At 36.6% G+C, this 21488-nt stretch overlaps 1 protein-coding gene across 23 annotated transcripts in view; it reads right to left on the reverse strand.

The window, feature by feature from the left end:
- Nucleotides 1–21488, reverse strand: part of LOC123764392 (longitudinals lacking protein, isoforms H/M/V) — a 177414-nt gene that overhangs the window by 44554 nt on the left and 111372 nt on the right. For 2 of the 23 annotated variants that reach the window (XM_045752166.2, XM_069315888.1), the window contains exon 5: nucleotides 3727–5150. The exons of 14 other annotated variants lie outside the window; for them this stretch is intronic. In XM_045752166.2, coding sequence (XP_045608122.1) covers nucleotides 4500–5150 — 651 coding nt within the window. In that variant the 3' untranslated portion in view covers nucleotides 3727–4499. Of the gene's footprint in view, nucleotides 1–3726; nucleotides 5151–11281; nucleotides 12407–12678; nucleotides 13168–13446; nucleotides 14063–21488 lie in introns of those variants that run through there. 7 more of the 23 variants (XR_011225258.1, XR_011225270.1, XM_069315917.1 and 4 more) reach the window with 7 other exon arrangements.

Here is a 21488-nt window from a genome sequence, read left to right on the forward strand (position 1 = left end):
AGTCTTATGATTTGCACTTTCTATAGGTATGAAGGAACAGCTTCGGCACCATGCCTGGCTTCAATGTGCGTTTTGAGGTTGCCCTTCCTATTAGCACGATGAGGACAAAGTGGACACTGAAAAGGCTTTACTCCAGTATGGATTTGCATGTGCCGGTCCAAGTTTGATTTGCTGTTACGCCCATGGAACCTCTTGTTACAGATGCTGCAAGTCAACTCTCTCCACAAGTGTGATCCATCACCATCAACACCACTACAAGTCCCTGCGACCAAATCCGAGGGAGAGGGATGAGGGGGAACAGTTGAGGGGTGTCGTGGAGCAACGAGGCCAGAACGTGGCGATGTTGGAGCGATCTCTCTCTGAAACAACAAGAGCAAAGCCTTCGTTAAGGCCCTCTTCTGTCTTGATGGCTTCACTATAAGTCTTCCACACTCAAAAAGCATTCCATTCTCCAGTAGAAACTTTGTTACTTCAATTAATACACAAAATAAATTGCAAGAATAAACAATACACTACAAATGCAAGGAAAGACACCTATATATACTGTACATAAGAATGGATAAAATATTTTTAAGAAAATTACAATAAGCTAGACAAACTTTAGCTCATTTTAGTTTCTATTGCATTACAGTATTTGTGATACATATGAAATGATACATATATTGCTTCCAATTAGCAGCAGTAACAGAGACTATAACTTATCAACAAAGCACATATATAACACAGTACAATATGCGCGCAATACTCTTGTTATAAATTTAATACTGTACCTCACTAAATGACCAATATATAAAAAACGGAAACTAAAACTATGGCGTTTTCAAGATAACCATAAGCATCAGTACAGTGATAGAGTTCTGGTAAAAATTAATACGAACTTTGTGTAGTTGACTATATAACTTCCACTCCACTGATACAATAATGAGTGGGAACAGGCAAATATTAATGTATGTACAATATGGATGTAAGCTATCACATATTCATAGCTTGCAGCTTTTGTTACAAAATATTAAACATTTTAGTAATTGAAAAACTGCCAAATACTGTATTAGAAAAAATAAAATCGCCAGTACATATGTTCTTTTGCTCAATGCCGTTTATTTCAACCACCTTCCCTACTCTTCTCCTAATGAACAGATTCATTTTTACTCATCCAATTTAACTACAGTACCTGTGCTTCCATACTAAGTAACTATTCCCTTTTTACCACCTTGACACACCCAACTATTTTGCTTTCCTTGGTTTACTGCCTCTACTCATCTAATAATATAACTTTTGTTTTTGATGGTGCTGCATAGCCTTCCTGGCTTGGTGCCTTCTTTTGATAATTACTTACTTTCTTTCCTTTGTTTCTAACTGTACTGTACCAGGATGAGATTCTAGGAGTTCTTGTACTCCCTAAGGCTGGCCCAGGGCCAGGCTTAATTTGTAAGAGCTTGGTTCAATAGGCTGTTGCTTGGAGTGGCCCGTAGGCCCACATATCCAATATAGCCTGTTTGGTCCAGCATTTCTGGCTGAAAAGTATCCAGTTTTTCTTGAAGACTTTCACTTTTGTTCCAACAATATTTCTTATGCACTGTACTCGCTGGTAGGATGTTGAACAACCGTGGACCTCTGATGTTCATACAGTCTTCTCTGTGCCTATTACCCAATCACAATATGATTGTGCCTCAACTCTTCACTGGCTCTATTCTGCATTTCCTTCTATATCTAGATATGCTGAACAATAGTGTGAGATGGATGTTGAACAATAATGTGGCATGAATGTGAAACATTAGTGGCATGAATGTTAACACTAGTGTGGCATGAATGTTGAACACTAGTACAGCATGAATGTGAAACATTAGTGGCATGAATGTTGAACACTAGTACAGCATGAATGTTAAACAGCTTGTATGTTGAACACTAGTGTATGTCAGAAGTGTGTACTTACCTAGTGTGTGTCAATTAAACAATGTGAAAGTGGGAAGAAAAACAAATAAACAATGTAGAAAGAGTGGCAATGTAGAGGACTCGGCAGTAAGTTGAACCACCGAACCTCTTTATTTTCCTCAGTACACCACTGCTTTCAAATGCTTGACTGTTAAATGTACTTTATTATTTTTAATACTCTTTAATTCCCTTTTCAGAACACACTCTTAAATTTTATTCTTTCTGGCTGAAGTGTTTTTCACTCAATGCTATTCTACACTTCCTACAATATTGTTTACTCCAATATGTTGCTATGTTGTTGAGTAAATCTCGGACCTGGCCTTCCAGTATCTTCCATGTACAGTATATATTATGTAATACATTTTTTAAAGATTGCATTTTGAGAGTTTTGATATTGTAAAACAAAAAATAGTGATTTATTATGTGTATGTGCATGTTGTATATGTTTTCTAAATTTCCTCCATTTCAGACATCTCTCATGTTTTGAAAGGGGGAAGTGAATATCAAATGGTACTCAAGGCAGAAAAGCACAAGTGATTTGAATAATATGAGCACTGTGATGGACTCCTGAATTCCATCACCAATTGTGGTGAATGTATTAAAGGGGAGGGGGGGTGCTCTCAATAACAATGGTGATGGCAACAATGGTGAAGAGGGCAATAATGATGATGCCAATAATAGTAATGGACAATAATAATGATGCCAATAAAGGTGATGAGGGCAATAATGATGATGAGGGCATAATGGTGATGAGAGCAACAATGGTGATGAGGGCAACAATGGTAATGAAGGCAATAATGATGATGGGGCAACAATGGTGATGATGACAAAAATGGTGATGAAGGCAATAATGGTGAAAAAGGCAATAATAATGATGATGCCAATAATGGTGATGAGGGCAATAATAATGATGATGAGGGCAACAATGGTGATGATGACAAAAATGGTGATGAGGGCAATAATGGTGGTGATGACAACAGTGATGATGGCAATAATTTTGATGAGGGCAGTTATGATAATAATGGTGATGAGGGCAACAATGGTGATGAGGGCAATAATGGTGATGAGGGCAACAATAGTGATGCAGCCAATAATGGTGAAGAGGGCAATAATGGTGATGAGGGGCAATAATAGTGATGAGGGCAACAGAGTGATGGCAATAATGATGATGCAGGGCAATAACGGTGATGATCTATCTTGAGGTTATCATGAGATGATTTCGGGGCTTTTTAGTGTCCCCGCGGCCCGGTCCTCGACCAGGCCTCCACCCCCAGGAAGCAGCCCGTGACAGCTGACTAACTCCCAGGTACCTATTTTACTGCTAGGTAACAGGGGCACAGGGTGAAAGAAACTCTGCCCATTGTTTCTCGCCGGCGCCTGGGATCGAACCCAGGACCACAGGATCACAAGTCCAGCGTGCTGTCCGCTCGGCCGACCGGCTCCCTATTATGGCCAATAATGGTGATGAGGGCAATATTAGTGATGCAGCCAATAATGGTGATGAGGGCAATAATGGTGATGAGGGCAATAATGGTGATGTGGGCAATAATGGTGATGAGGGCAATAATGGTGATGAGGGCAACAATGGTGATGTGGGTAATAATGGTGATGAGGGCAATAATGGTGATGAGGGCAATAATAATGAGTGCAACAATGGTGATGGCAATAATGATGATGATGATGCAGACAATAATGGTGATGAGGGCAATAACAGTGCTGAGAATTAAGATAAATCTTTACATTCCTATATGGCTATAAAGGTTTTCTTCAGGGCAGAACATTAACACAAACTCATCAACTCGGAGCTTTATTAGTAAGTGTAAGAGTAGTCACTAGCATAATTAATATGCTGGCACACTACCAAGTGCTCGACACACACTATGGATCTACACATACAAAAAAATGCAAAATTAAATACCCCTAATGGACTATCTAACAAAGTGCTTACAAATGACTTTAAATATGTAACACATACCAAGAAAATTATTAATGATTTAACTAACCTTACAACATTTATTTTAGCTTTAAACCCATAAGAGACAAAATAATCTATATACTTCAGCCATTAGGCTTTCTTATGACAAATTTAAGGAATTTCTTAGAATATTGAGCAAGATTTTGGACAGAGTATATTTATCAGGAAGAAGTTGGAATTTGATGGAAAATTAATGCTTCTACCAGTAGAATATGTGTTATTATTATTTCTTACCAGTCTGATGTCTATGCTTAAAGGTACTGAACTGTAATTTCAACTAAACCAAATCAAAGCAAACCATTTCAAGTGGTTATTCATATTAAAATTACAGCATACTGGTTAGGTTAAGCTACATAAGTATAGTCAGTCTGTACTATATGCTGAAGCTAGGTTCAATTAGGTTATGTGGGAACTGTTGTATGATGCCCATACCTATCAGAATGTTTGGTCCTTTCATGAACCATGTAAGATTCTAGGTTCTACTGGTAGAATATAAAGTTCTGTCATCAACCAACTTCTACCATGACATATACAAATTAATTTTAAGCATTTCTTCAAATCAGATAAGTTCTTATGTCAAAAATATAAATTATTAATGGTTGTAACCAGGTTGTTCACATCCAGTAACAGAACTTGACGGATCTCTATTTAAAGATTCTTGACGAACATTTAAAAAGTCTGAAAAAGGGCTGAAGCTAGACTCCTGCTGCTCATGGGCAGAATTCTGAACTTGATTGGCACTGGTATCACAGTAATCCATCTTCTGGTGACTTCTTAATCGTGAGTCTCTTCCCCCAGGATAATGATCTCTTGTCATTTTAGAAAGTCTATGAACACGACTTGATTCCTGCTGTCTAGGAGCTTGTGCTGACTTTTCGTAAGCATCTGGATTCAGCTGCTGAGGTGATGTTGATTCTTGGGAGCCAGTAATAGACTCAGTTAAAAATCCAAGAGTTGTGTCTTGTGATAGGTTGAGTTCTGGGGTTTGAGTCCTACTATAAAATGTTACCTGAGACCCATGACGGGACTCTATGTGCATTTTTAGATTACTCTTACGATTTGCACGGTGTGAGCAATGTGGGCACTGATAAGGCTTCTCCCCTGTATGGATCTGAAAGTGTCGATTGAGAAGGTAGTTTCTCTTGGTGCCATGAAACTGACGTCCACACACAGGGCACTGTACAGTGGCCCTTCCTGCTGCACTGCCACCATCGCTGCCATCGCCTCCGCCTCCCTGTGGCCCCTGCCGACGAGAAGACACGCTTCAGCCACCTGTACTGTACATTCCATATTCCGGTACATCTCGTCTTTCCTCACATCAAACATCCTATTAGCCCAGCTGCCTGTTTAGCACTCTACACAACACTAAAAGGCTTACTAAATACTGAATTCCATTTAAACACCTGACATACTGGTTAACTTCAATAACTAATCATTAGTATTACAAGAATCAAGAATTTGAATACTAATTACAAGAATTACAAATAATTAGTATTAAATAAATAGGAAATGACATGAGTACAGTACTGCACAGTAACGTATCAGGTGCTATGGTTATGAAGTCTTCCATTTAGAAAAAGTTAGTGCTGTTTACAGACATGCTTTTTTGGTTACATGAAGGAAAATTTAAAAGAGCAAGCAGAGGCATTCAGTACAGTATGTATACAATCTTGAGGTTATCTTGAGATGATTTCGGGGCTTAGCATCCCCGCAGTCCAGTCTTCGACCAGGCCTCCTTTTTGTTACATACCCCCAGGAAGCAACCCGAAGGAGCTGTCTAACTCCCAGTTACCTATTTACTGCTATATGAACAGGGGCATCAAGGTGAAAGAAACTCTGCCCATTTGTTTCTGCTTGCACCAGGTTCGAACCCGGAACCTCGGGACTAGGAATCCTGAGCGCTGTCCACTCCAAGCTGAGTAGACAGTGATGACAAAATGACAAAAAAACGAAATCCTAAGGCATTTGAATGAAACATTGAGTCACATTGTGTTCTCTTGTTTATGTATGATATACTGTACAAATTATTACGAAATGTATACAGTATATGAAAATAACTGCATGAAGAAAAATAGCATAATATGTAAAAAGATACCCTTCATAGAAATACAGTTCTGACCAGCTTTTCTCAAATTAATAGATTCATATATGAACTCATATCATTGCAAAAGAACTTGCCTATTACATGGTAAAAATTAAATCTTTGCTATTTTTTGGACACAAATTTAATTTTTCTTACTGGAGTACAACAGAACATGCTTTTGAGTACAGTGTATTACTACAGTAAGAAAAAACAACTTGGAAGATGCACATTTTTTTAAATATTAGGTACTGTTCAATATTTTAATGCTTGTTGGCATTGCACTGAAGATTTGAAACCCCCCCTTTTCCTCCATAGCTTTTTTTTAATTTTCTTCCAATGCAGGAGTTCATGTGCACAATATTTTTTTGAGTGTCTAAATACAGTAAGCAGAAACATGTATTGTTTCACCTGCTATTAGGAAAAAACTGGAAAGCGACTATGTGGGAGCAAATTTTAGCTTTTTACATCCTGTCTAATAACCTTGCACTTGATGCCATTTATTTTAACCCTTAGGCTACACAAAGTGATAGCAATGAATATCATAAATGCTGCCATCAGTTGGTGCTACAATCAAGTGTCACATGGTCTAGTTGCCTAACAAACACATTTTCCTAAAGTTATATTTTTCAATTTTTTTCTTATTGAATGATAAGCTTTCCATTACTGCATATTTTACATGATATAACTTTTTTTTAATGTGAGTAAAACCAACATAAATTTTATCAACCCTTACCTAACCTAACACAATAATTCATGTTCTTTATATACAGTATATAACAATATTAATTGGAATAAAACAATTTGAAAAGAAATATTTGAAAATAAGTAAAATCACTCTGCCAGTTAGGCAATTTCAGCCTTGCATACTAGGCCAAGGAGTGTGGTTCTGGGTATTTGGTATGACATATATATATATATATTAGTGAGTATTATTAGTAGTAGTAGTTACTAGCATATTGGAGTAGGTTTACAAGTTTTTATTTGTTTATAAATGCTTTTTTGGTTTTTGTTCAAAACTCATTTCAGTTCTATAACGATTAATGTAAAACATGAAAAGAAAATTCATTTTCACACCAGGGCCATAATCTGGTTCCCTATACGAGGGGAGGAAAATCAACCCAAAGCTGAGAGAATGCCCACCAAAAAGCATTAGTGCAACAAAGCAAGCAACTGCTTTAATAAGAAAATTAGATATCCAGAGATAACAATGAAAAGGATTGTTGTAATGGGGTAAATAGCCTAATTATAATATACATAGCTGCCACCAAGTGGCAATCCATTACATAGCTGCCACCAAGTGGCAATCCAGGAGATCACTTGAGGCTTCTCCCAGCAAGCCACCACACTTAGACCCATACAAAGCCCATCACCCAATAGCAAAACAGGAATAATGCACAGACAGGGAGCCAACAGAATAGGGTGTTTCAGTATAACCCCCCCCCCCTTCCCCCAGCAAACGAGGCAATGATTTCTGAATACGAATGAAGCTGAAAACATAAAAATGCCACCATAGCTTAGTGTATGAGAAAATGGTAGAATACAAGAAAACAGGGCAGAGGCACACCAGGACACCCACTGACAAAAACTTAACATGAGCACTGTGAGGCTACGGGACACCAGGCAAAGCCTAAAGCCTACACCTAGGAGTACTACCCAAAACCAAACATCAGCTTAACACCAAGAAAACACAGGCAAAGACAGACCACTTCTAGATTTGGGTGCATAGACCAGAAATGCCCACCAAATTTCAGTACTCTACTATCAGAAAACACCAAAAACAGGACTGAGACCCTGAATCAGGTGCCTAAAAATTCCAGCTGCAAGAAAAACCATCACAACACAGGGCAAAGTCCCTTCAAAGGAGCGAATTGTAAAATAATTCCTTTGAGCTGGGACCAGTAACAGGTACACACAATATAGTGCTTGTTTTAAATATGTGAGCAATACACGTAGAAACTATCTATGTTCAGTATTTAAGATCTCTCCTCTTGAACAAATGGGTCAGTGCAATAGGGCATTGACTAACACAGTAACCTTCATCACCCAGCTTCCTCTACCACTTTTTTTTTTTTATGCACAGGCGAGGCAACAGTTTTGAAGACAGTGGAATGCTAAGGAATATAACCAAGCAAAAGACACAAACATGCACACAAGGTCACCCTTGGACACAAGTGAATGCTGAGTAAGCATAAAACTTTTTTTTAGTTATATTACTGTACTGTAAATATTTTTATCACGTGTAATATTACAGAAAGGCGAGTACCTACCGAACTCTACTAACATATAGATAATGCAAATTTTGACACATGATTTTAACACAAAAATGTTAACTGTTTATTTGTGGATTTTTCCCGTGCTAGAATTGGTGTTCAAGATTTGCACTAATGAATTGCACTTTTGTTTCATGACACCCTAATGCCACGACGTGGCCCATCACTAGTACCTTATACAGAATTTTAATATCCTTTTTAAGAGTACATTCATACATACATTCATACACTTCTTAAGCATTTTACACTTGATAATGTACTATATTTAGTAATTACATTAAGGTACTATTCATGATTGGAACGTGGGGCAGTGTGTAAACCCCTTGCCCGGTGCTTCAAGAGCGCTTTGGCCTGGGTTCGTATCCTGGTTGGGGAGGATTGACCGTATGCTACTCCTTAACTGTAGCCTCTGTTCACCCAGCAGTGAATGGGTACTTGGTTGTTAAGTGATTTAAATGATTTGGTGGGTCATATCCTGGGGAAAAGTTAGGATTAAGGACCAGTCCAAAATGCTATGTACTAGTGGCTTCACAAGAATATAAGAACTCTTGTACAGTGTATATAAATAAAAAATTATACCTAACCCTACTTTTTTTAATATACAGTACTGCACATTAAATGGAAATGCAATCTGCCAAAGTGCTTACACTAATGCATCCTTCCATAAAATTAGGGCTAGTTTATTTGTGGTGAGAAAGCAGTACAAGTACTTTTGTATTGTGCAGCACAGCACTGTATTTTGCCAAGATAGATGCTTTGAATAACTGAACTATTTTACCAATACAGTAAGTATATCTTCATTACAAACTAGCACACTTTGTACCACTGTAGTTCACACTGATCCTCCTACTTCCAATGCTGCTGGCAATTTCCTGTTTCTCTTGTCCTCTCCAAAAACTTTGGTGAAAATGGTCATACTCTCAATGACAGAGTTAAAGAACACAACAGAAGTGTTAAACTTGCTGACACAAACTTTTGCCTTTATCAGTAGTTAGGTAAATGCTCTAATCTTCTTAGAAAGCATGATCTGACTTAGCTATATGCCTCTCCATTTTGGTTCTCTTTGTCATATTTCACTACAGTATTCCTTTTGCATTTACTATTCTTCCCTTCTTTTCTTTGTTTAACTTTTCCTTCCTTCTCATAGGGAGAGCTGCTATTAGCTTAGTTTCATGCATTACGTTTCCCCCTTATCCATCACTTCACTTTCCCTTGTGTCTTATATTGACTACCTCACCTACTCACTTCACCTACTAGCAAAAGTGTTAAAAAAAAAATTATTTGAAAAGGATCCAGACCAAATGTTGTCCCTTGAATTTTATTTATGTGGATTGGGTTAATGGTGTGTTAGTAATCACATTAAGGTACTGTTCATGATTGGAACGTGGTGCAGTGGTAAAGCACTCGCCCGGCGCTTAATGTTATTGTGACTTATTCTCTGCAGTACTGTTCAGTACATTTTTGTTTATTTGGTTGATTGTGTGCAAGATGATGTCCAATTAAGTGATAAAGGTTGGATAAACCCATTTGGTGCATTTTGCTTCAATTTTGATGTAAAAAAATAACACAATAATTTAGCATAATTACAGATATGCAAGTGATAAAGTTTATATGGAATACTTTTCTTTTAATATTAATACAAGGAAATATATAGGAAATATTGATACAGCATTTGTACTTACTTTTACAGAGATGAGCAGTTGCCATATTGCAGTTGACTGATCACAAAAAAAAAGCAATTTCAAGGACTTTACATATATAATGTACAGAACTAGAAAAATTACTCTACTACTGTATTTTTAAAGCATAGAACACACTACATTAGTTCTGCACAACGATTTTAAAAATTATCCAGTGAATCTTTGGAAAAATAAGAACCATAACTGAAACTGATTGCATCCAGTTATTCAAGAAATCAACAAAATTAAGATCTCATTAAGGTAGGTTAATGAATAAACTTAATTTTTGAACATCAAAGTATGTATATGTAAAATCTGCCTTGTGTATTTTACATGAGTTTTTTTTTTTTTTACTTGAGGCTGGGTATGAGTGAGATAGGGTTCATATGCAATTATTCTGATAATGTCCTCTGAGACTATTGCAGGTCTGTATGAATAACTGGCTTTATCAGTTATTGGATGTAAATACATTTATTTGCCCCATATCTATGTTTTGTTAGATATGTTGTGTATATACTTTATATTTATCTGCCTCATTAATCAACAGTTCAGGAGTTTGTTAATACTGAACTTGTTTAGTTACATTTTTGGACTATAAGAAAATCCTCCTTGTCAGGTGGCACATCCCATTTTCGGTTTAAGATCTTACAACATAATTGCATGTACAGTATTATTAAAAAAAAAAAAGTATCGAGTGATCTCAAAATTTGCACAGGGAATACATTCCAAGAAAGTATCTTAAAGTTAAGTTATAGAAAATACATAATTTGTTGGACCACACTAAAACAGCATAAAACTGTCAGCCACAATTATGCACATTATGATAAGCAGGAACACTAAACGTCTTACATGATAACATGTACCACAAACATCCATCACATACCAAGCACAACTCTAGAACTTTTATGTAAATCCCCAAAATGCATCAGAACTATGTATAGGCAATGCATTTCATACTTCATACTGCACATTAGCTACTGAGGCATTTATCAAGTGATAAATGGAACATGATAAATCAACATAAAATGGCAATCAAATTAGTGCAACACCCTTGCCAGTTGCTTCAATAAAAGACTATCCCCCCTTGCAAGTTACTTCAATACAAGACCAGCCACACTTGTAAGTTGCATTATTATAAATTCAACCACACTTCCAAACTGCTCTGACTAGTACAAGCTCAGCCACACTTGCAAATTACTCCAATTCAAAGTGATTCAAGACTAGCCAATGCAAATTTATACCTCAAAGTGAGTCAGACAGACTTCTATAAAGACTAAACATAATTAAGATGTATTTTTCTCTATTATTTGTTATGCTTTTAGGATATAAGTAACACATCTAAGCAAATCAGACAATTTATTTACATCTATAATTATCAGAAGTTCACAGCATTAGAGATTACGATTCACAATACCTTTGCACAGGTACACTTGGTATGCAGTAACCTAATATTAGAAGTTTACAATTTGTAAACACACTAGCTATTGATGTACACACTTTCCAAAAAATAAATATTTTACAAATATTATACAATATCAATACCTCTTTGAAAGGAAATAATAAATGCTACAATTAGTATTTTACATTGCTTTCAAATGTAACAGAAGACTCTTTATGTTGAATCTTTGAAAGTCCTTACAAGTTTCTGTTAAGACATTTCAGGGTAATGGGGGAAGCTAAAATAGGCCCAAATGCAATTATAAATGAGAAGTTAACTATAAAAGCAAACTTTATAGTGGTAACTGCACACTGTAGTGTTCATTGATGAAATTAATCATGCATTATAAAGCATCTGAGAACATTGTATTTATGTTTATTACATTAATAAAATTAAGCACTATGCAATATATCTCGTCATATAACATAAAAATAGTAATACAGTACAAGTTTAATTATTAAAATTACTGTATAACTTCTAAAACTAAGCAGCTAATTGTAAATCAATAAATTCTGGCAATGCTGCCACATACATGTACAGTACATTCAAAAATAATAGATTTCAATTAAGTAGGTGCACATCAGAGAAGTGAGCAACATAGTATAAAATTGGTCATGATGTCACACCAAGAGGTTATCACTGCAATTGGCCAACTAAATACACAGTAATTATTTAGTAAAATTCTGCATAAGTCTCTCATTGTAGAGGGTGGTCATGTGACTGAGGTGGCATTTATTTGGGGCGACTACGGCATACCAGGAGGTGCTGCTGCATGTTATACTTTTGGTTTGTACGGTGAGGACAGTATGGGCATAAGAATGGCTTCTCCCCTGCATGAATTGTTAGGTGTCTCTTTAAGTTGTATTTCTGGTAGCGCCCGTGGAAGGTTTTGTTGCACAGGTGACAGATAGCTTCTCCATCAGGGCCACCTGAGCCACCTCGTGGTATTAGGCCAGCTGGTGTCACCAACTCATCCAACTCCCCGAACTGCCGTTGCCACGTCTGCCGCATGCACGATCCTCCCTCCCCCTGGAAAGTGCAAAGATCTCAGTAGCACTCACTAGAAGCCATCTCACATAGACTTCAAGATTTCTTCTTGCACTTAAATATTGGTGAAGGTTATCAAACAAAGTCCATTTACATAAAAACTCTTCCTTCCAGAGTAACTACTTATATTTCCCTTTCTTAAGAAAGTCCATCTGTATCATATGCTATTATTGCACATAAAAATATATATATAAATATATATATATATAAATATATATTTATATATAAGATTAACATTCTTGCACAGCATCTACCTAAGTGGCATTTTGTGCCATCATATTTGAGTTTCCATTAGTAGAAGTAGGTGGGTGGGAATGGATGCTGTGTACTTGCTCTAGTACATCCACACTCCTACTGGTAGAAGCTGTCATATGGGACTGAAAACTGTGAGTTTGCTCCATTACATCAACATGGGCCACTGTAGTAGTAGGTGGCTGGGAATGATGACTGGTTGCCTCCTCCAGTATGCTCAGATTGACACTGGCAGAAGTGTGTGAATGAGAAGGAAGGCTGTGCACACGCTCCATATGACGATCCAAATTATGACGACGGTTAAACTGATGACCACAATGCTTACAACTGTAAGGCCGCACACCTCGATGAATGTCCAGATGACGCTTCAGGTTGTACTTGTGATACTTGCCGCTGAAATGGACCCCACATATTGGGCAGTCAACTCCATCTGAGCCTCCGGCTTGATGGTGTGGCAGCTGGGGCAGAAGTGATGGGTGGCACAGGGCATTCTGTAACACAAGGCCTCAACTCAAATTTTCATCCACCACCACAATATTGAAATTCAAAGCTTAATTCCAGATAATTCTTTTGGGTGCTTTGTCTTGGTGCACTGTTTACACTATAACACACGACAACATACCAGCAAACAGGGCATCTATTCCCTAATACATTACTATATTAGGTCTAGCATACAGATACCCATAGATAAAAATTAACTGATATATCCAAAGAGGACTGCCTGAGAAACAAAGGATTATCTGTAAGTGGTATAGATAACTGTAACTTGCATTATTATTATTGAGGCAATGTGGTTCCATGTCTCGACAAAAGATGGCCTTTTAGATGACTCTTTCTGTTGAAGGCCAAGGTACAGAGGGGGCACTGGAAGGGTCGCAGCCCAGCGTGGATGCTAAGATGCTGCTTAAGGTTGAAGGTACGCTGAGATCTCCTGCCACGGAACTCCCGCCCACACACACCGCAGACGGAACTGCCCTCGCCCCCCTCTGCCTCATCCCTCCATGGGGCGGCCATAGCTGCGCCCTCCCCGAGGTAACTGCACCCCTGCCGGCAGGAAATAATCTCAGGTCATCCGTATTCATCACCAGCTGTCGTCAATACTGCCCATCATACCCAATATTAACCACTTTTCCTTAATCTGCTTAATTGTCTTTGATTCTGATCTAATATCCATTACATGTACTGGTTATGCAATGTGCCAAGATGTCGTTTAAGGTGACTCTTCCTAACAAAAGTCTGTGGGCACACATGACACCGAAATGGCCTTAGGCCGGAGTGGATGGCAAGGTGCTGCTTGAGGTTGTTTTTGCGGTTGTTTCCAAGAAAGTTCTGTCCACACAAGTGACAGATGGCGTCACTCATTGTACCCAGGAGCAAGACTTCACCCTGCAAAATAACGACCATTTGCTAAGCGGCAATGTTTTCCATGAATATTTGTCTATGGAAGAAAATTACTAGTTATGCAGAAGGCTTACATTAAACTCTGAATAATTAGCAATTGGATAATGAACACCTGATGAAGGTGTCTTCCTCAGGGACTACAGAAAACAATCCTTGTCACCAACAGCTCACTGAATGGCCTTAATACATTTTCAATAAGATGAATTTGCTTTAAATAGCTAAACTGTATTGCATCTCTTCTGAACCAGATATTGAATTAGTATATCATACTGGTAGCTTACAATGTACTTTGCCTAAATAGCAAGGAACCCAAATGTCTGAACATTTCTAAGCTGATTTATACTTGGTGCATAAAACACTTACACATTAAAATTTCCTACCTTTGAATCAAACTTTCAAAATTTAAGCATTATACTGTAGATGTGTTCCATCTTACTTGTCATAAAAGATGGTGCTATACACCAGCATAAAAAAAAGCAAAAATGATTAAAACAATAAATTTGTCAAATGTAAATAAGTAGCAGATAAAATGTGTGTGTAATTACCTAAGTGTAGTTACAGGATGAGAGCTACGCTCGTGGTGTCCCGTCTTCCCAGCGTGTGTATGTATGTATGTATGTATGTATGTATGTATGTATGTATGTATGTATGTATGTATGTATGTATGTGTGTGTGTGTGTGTATGTGTGTGAATATTCATACATCTTAATTACACAAACTATGCCAGTGGTGTCCAGTCATCTTATAATCTCTGTCATAAGATGTTTTGCGACGATAGTGAGAGTGAATGAATGAGATGATGAAAATTATGACAACAAAACCATAAAAAGGCACAGAAACTGAAAATTGTTTTAGTGATTGCACAATTGATTATACAATACTGTATAGTGCAGTACAGTAGTATACAGTACCAGAATCAAAGCACTTCTAGTATCTACGTCTTTTGTGGGAGTCCATCATCTCGTCTGTCATTACCAGGATTTACTGTACAGGCAAAAACAAATATATATATATATATATATATATGTATATATATATATATATATATATATACACACACACACACACACACACACACACACAAAGCGAATATAGTGCCATATATAGTAAACAACCATACAGTATTTACAAATATGGTTGAATTATATAGGTAATTGAAGTACAGTACAGGTAATTCACAGGTAAGTACAGGTAACTGAATTATATTGCACTGCATAAATTGTTTATAAAGTGGAGCATTAAAAGTCAGGAATGACCATGACAAAGGAACATGATGTGTCATGAACATGACATCCTTTTATTTACCTGATAGTGTGTGTATTACTTAATAGGATGTATATGTCGAATTATATTCTGTAAATACAGTACATGGAACTCCTGCTTGAAAAGAAATTGTTGAATTGGAAATGTAAAATGCAAAAGGACTCCAAACCAGAACAATGCTCATTATACTCATTTACATCATACAGTAATGCCAATCTTACAATGGAGCAACGTTCTGTATTTCTGGATTGGTACTTGTTTGCCAAAAAACTGTAAAAAATTAAATTTTATGTAAAAAATTATACTTAATGCCATGAGATATAATTTACAATAAATAACACACAATAATGTATGGCATAACAATAAATAATAAGCTTCAGATGCAATGAAATTATAGTTGCAGTGGAAGATTCCAATACAAATACAGTACTGTATTTACATTCAAGCAGGAGTCCAGTGTACAATACAGTACATGACCAAGTGTCATAAAATATTATAATTTACTTACTCACCAGAGCACAAAGTAAAACGAGTTATATGGAGAGTTAAAAATTACATCAGGGCCATTAGAAATAAATGCAACAGCGCAGGGAGGAGTAATATGCAGCTTCTGGTATAATTTTTGTTATACAGTGTAGTGGTCAGTCTAAAATTCAGAGCTTAAATCCAAATACTTAATCCCTCTGAAGAAGCAGATAAATTTTATTACCAGATTTACCTTTTTATCAAATTCTGAGATTTCAGAATCAAGATTCAGATTTGGGCATGGCTGCAGTGCAATCCAGATTATAAAAGTAAGTTCCATCACGTCACATGTTTTCTTGGCTATATTTTGTAAGTCTTGGGATTATAATATCATTAAAATTATTGTAATTTTCTTGTACAATTTTTTTTACTTCACTTGTACAGCACTATAAATTGTACAGAGTATTTGTTAGTGACTTTTTTCTGTAACATCTGATGATGTAGAGTGTGCGCACTTATTTACCTATCCTTCTCACTTAACTTGTTCCAACTACTGTATTTACTACTACTGTTTGCATACAAGAACTTTCTAATATTTTGTTAGCACCTATGTTTCCTTAGCTTGAATCTATGACCTCTTGTTCTTGAGGTTGCAGGATTCATGAATTCCTCTCTGTCAATTGCTATTACTATTTTGTATGTAGTGATCATATTGCCTCTTTTTCTTCACTCTTTTATAAGAACTTCATTACCATGGATAGTAAAGCAGAATTATTGAAGAAACTAAATTGTGGCTTGGCAGGCAATCAGCAGCCAGAGGAGTACAGCGTGGTGATTGGAACTAGGTCTGTTTCTCATATAAACAGTAACGGAAACAAATCATGGATGTTGTGAGTAAAAAGAGCAGGCTGTGGTGGTAAGAGCAGTGATTAGAAAAGATTGAGATCTGCTAAGTATGAGGATTTGTAAAAGCTGTTAACACATCATAGTCTAGGGGAGCTGTTGGGGGAACAAAGTTACAGTCTCCAACTAAATGATCCAAACAATGGGCATGCAGACTTTAACCACTGTACTGCGGAGAGTGCCCTAAGGCGCTCTGAGGGCTGTGCTATTTTCTTAATTAGGCTATATTTTAATGTTTTCATCACTCTTTGCAGTTTGAAATGAAAATAGTTTAGAAACATTTTGACATTAACTTTACCTGAATATTTATAAAACAACAAAAATATGTCCTTGACAATTGCACTATGAAGTTTTTGCCAAAACCAGGTGTGTAGTGCAGTGGTTAAGGTCAGTTAAATATTAAATGTGAAGCTGAAGTGCACTGTGAAAAGGCCTGTCGACTGCAGTATTACTCTGTACAGTACTATAATTGCTGGGTTATCATGGCCAGCCTCTGTTACGCTACATAAGGATAAGTGGAAATATAAATATTTAAATTTTTTTTTAGGAAATTTATTATTTACAGGTACTGTATATACACAGAAAACCATTGTTTATATATTATTTGTGCCTAAATGCTGCATGAACACACATGTAGCGTATCATTTCCAACACGAAAACTATAAATAATTGGGAAATAGACAGTTGAAGAGAACAATGTCTTGGGAATTCTAATTTCTGCCACTCCTGATTGATATAAGCCAGCCCTTGAAGAAATGTATATAAATACCATTATGTTGGGTTTGGTTGCAGGTCAGTAGCTACCTATGGAAAAAAAAAGTTGCACACCTCCATCAAAGGATAAAACTTAACAAAATTAAACCCCAGAAATTCTAGTTAACTCTTCAAAAATACTATAACGACATGCTGATATACGGAAGATATCTACAAAAATAGACAAAATTATTTTTTTGTTTTCCCCAACAATATCTCAGAGTATGATCATTACAAAAATTGTAAGGGCAGAACAGATAGTTTGTAAATGTTTTAAAACAAAATATTTGATTTACATATTTTTCTTTTTTTTTCTTTTGCTTCCAATTAGATTATTAAGTTTTTGCTTTAAGTGGAAGAATAGCATGATGAAGTCTTAGAAAGGTGCATTATACTATAGGGTAAAAGAAACAAAATACAGTATTGCATAGTATGTAACTACCTAAGTGTAATTACAGGATGAGAGCTATACTTGTGGTGTCCCATCTTCCCAGCCCTCTTTGTCATATACAGTAACGCTTTGAAATTATAGTAGTGGATGTGGAAGACAAATGGTGCCACAGGCTCCTAAGAGTCAGGTTTGGCCTCGCAAATCAAATGAAAATGCCACCAAATAAATTAAATGTAATAAAATACCATGCTATCTTGCACATAAATACCAATCTTATTGCTTAATGTCCAAAAGAACGAAGCTACTAAGCAAGAGGGCTGCTCATGCAGGCCACGAGGTGTACCCTCCAAAGAACAAGTGGCTAAATCAAATTAAAACACTATGCCATCTTGTATATCAATATCAGATCATAACTTTCGGTGGTTCCAGATACATTTGGAAGAACGATGCTGGTGGTTGGTTATTTGGAATATGAACCTGTAGGTACTAATTATGTTGTTATTGTATAGAATTGTTGGCCAACAGTGTTGAAAGTAAGTTGGGCTTATCATAAATACAGTACGTAGCAAATAAAATTTTAATAATAAACATATTAACTGGGAACAAATAAACCAAGACCTCACAGATATAAGCTGGGAAGAACAGCTAGAATATGCAAACCTAAACCAGTGCCTCGAGAAAATAAGCTCAGTAGCACTAGAAATATGCTTAATCCACATACCTCTTAAGAAAAATGAGGAAGAGATGCAGATTGGAATGAGAACGACATTCTATAGATGAAGAAAATGAATAGCAAAATATTGTAACTTGAATCCCCCACCCTACCCAAAAGAGACTATCCCAAACATGACAAAGATTACGTAGAGAAATAAAAACGATTGGAGTAAAGCTACAAGAATCATATTAAATCTAGGAGAGGCAAAAAGAGCAAATGGCCATCAGCAAAATAAGAGAGGACTCCAAAATACAGTACAGGTACTTTATCTCCTATGCAAAATCTAGAACAAATAGTACATCTAGAACTGGGCCCCAGCAAAAGAGACATGGAACTTTCACAGATGTAATATAAATATACGAGACAGACAGGAAAAAGGCTGGAGGGGGTAAACTGATGTCAGGTCACGTTTGTTAAGAAGATTAGAGCACTTAAGTATGTACTATGAAAGTATGTACTTTCACAGTACATACTTAAATGTCTCCAAAAATTATATTGCAAATTTGTCATGTACGAGCAATATAAACCCTTGGTAATACAATACAGTTCAATATACAGTGGAACCTCGATTAACAAATTTAATCCGTTCCGGCACCGAGCTCGTCATGTGAAATGCTCGTCTTTCAAAACGAATTTCCCCATTTAAAATATTGGAAACAAAAATAATAAGTTATACCACCGAAAAACATCACTATGATATTCAATTTTTTAAATAATGGAGCAGCCTACCTGACATACACTGAACGAACCTTTATGACATTTTTCCTTGTTTCAAATTTGATCATTTTTTTTTTGTTAGAAAACATGGAGCAGCGTACCTGACATACACTGAACAAACCTTTATGACATTTGTTCTTTTTTCAAATTTGTTAATTTTTTTATTTTTTTTTCCCATTTTTTTATAGCAAAAGGTTTGTTCAGTTTATGTCAGGTAGGCTGCTCCATTATGACAATCTTTGTTTCAAAAGTGTTTAATTTGTTATATATTTTTCATTTATTTATTAATAATGGAGCAGCCTATCTCGCACACACTGAATGAACCTTTATGACATTTTTCCTTGTTTCTAATTTGTTCATTTTTTTCCCTTAAGAAACATGGAGCAGCCTGCCTGACATACACTAAACGAACCTTTTTGACATTTGTTATTTTTTCAATTTTTTCCTTTTTTTTGTTTTTGTTTATTTTACCAAAAAAAAAAATACTTTGCAACATCACAGCAGTCACCCCCTTACATCCAGCATCATTGGCATCTTTAAAAAAAAAAAAATTATTTGCAGCATTGGAGACGTCCGAGAAGGTGCAAGAAGCAGCGGGAACGCACCATGTGGTTTTCTCGTTAATCAAACAAGCGCTTGCCATTCAAGACAAATTGTCGGGGATCGGCGTGCTCTTACTCAAAATGCTCGTAATTTGAGGTGCTCGTCACTCGAGGTTCCACTGTATTGTATTTAAGACATAGGAATTCAAAATTTGGAGTAACTTACCAAAACATTGTAACCAATAACAAATGCTATAATTATTGTTTAAATAAAATTAATTCTTAAGATTGCCTGAAGGGTGAAACAAAGCTTAAAATCAATACAGTGCAATACAATATGATGGTCTCAAAACATATTAACATACAGTACATCTTTCCAGTTCAGTGACCTGCCAGTACAGTACTCCAGGAGTCTTATACTATCTTTAGGTCAGTGACCTGCCAGTAACCTGTTAGTAATCATCTTATACTGTCCTAAGGTCAGTGACCTGCCAGTAACCTGTTAGTAATCATCTTATAGTGTACTGTCCTTAGGTCAGTGACCCGCCAGTAGTGCAGGAGTGTAACACTGTCTTCAGAGACATATCTTTTGTGATCCTTTCCCAAGTCTTCCATAAGTGTGCTACATAAGTCTCGGGTAATACAGTGCAGTACATGTACAGTGGTGCCTTGGTTAACGAATTTAATACTGTATGTTCTGGCACCGAGCTCGTCATGTGAAATGCTCGTCTTGTGAAACAACAACAACACTGTCGTCGGAGGCATCTGAGAACCAGCGGGAACGCTAGGAACCACCACGTGGTTTTCTCGTTAACCGAGCTTGTTAATCGAGACAAAATTTCTGCCAGTGGCTCGCTCGTTACCTGAAATGCTCGAAGATGGGGATGCTCGTCACCCGAGGTTCCTCTGTATATATATACAGTGTACTGTAAAATTCATGGTGAATTCATGTCACAAATCTGAAGCAACTTGCATCAGGCAATAAAATATCAAGGAAAACCTAAGACATTGCAATAAATAAATCCAAAAGGTGTCACAAGAAAGCTAAAAAGAATCTTTAATCAATACAATATATTGCAGGATCCCAAGGCATTTGTAAAGCAAACTTATAGCAATTTAATTCTAGCAATGAGATAATACAAAAAATGTGATTGTGTATAGTATTGTTCAGTATAGCTAAGACTGTGCAGATCACTGTACAGTACCTTACCTTGTGATGGTTCCAAGGATCAATGTCCCTGCATCCAGGTCAGGTCTCTGACTAAGATTGTGTACAGTAAAAATCGTATTTAGTAAAGGGCTTATGTAGTGGATGAATGAGTTTGCCAGTATAAATGCAAAATAATATATGATCTGATAATAAAATTTGCTTGATGGTACTGAATATATGAATATCTATGTCCCCATCAACATTTCTCCTATATTTCTCAACATTTCTCATGTATTTTTCAATATAAACATGAAACATATAGAAATGAGTGCACAGTACACTATCAGTCAATGTCACTGTAAAAAGAAAACAAACAACTTTTATATTTTTCCAGCTGGTAATGTGCAAAGCATAGTGAAAGTTCTCACAAGCAAAGCAATTATCATCTTGAGTGACAGGTAGTTTGCTGCGGTTATCTCTGGATAGCCCCCCCACCCTCCCTGATACTTTGG

The sequence above is a fragment of the Procambarus clarkii genome, chromosome 82 (assembly GCF_040958095.1).
Source record: "Procambarus clarkii isolate CNS0578487 chromosome 82, FALCON_Pclarkii_2.0, whole genome shotgun sequence".
NCBI classification, from domain to species: domain Eukaryota; kingdom Metazoa; phylum Arthropoda; class Malacostraca; order Decapoda; family Cambaridae; genus Procambarus; species Procambarus clarkii.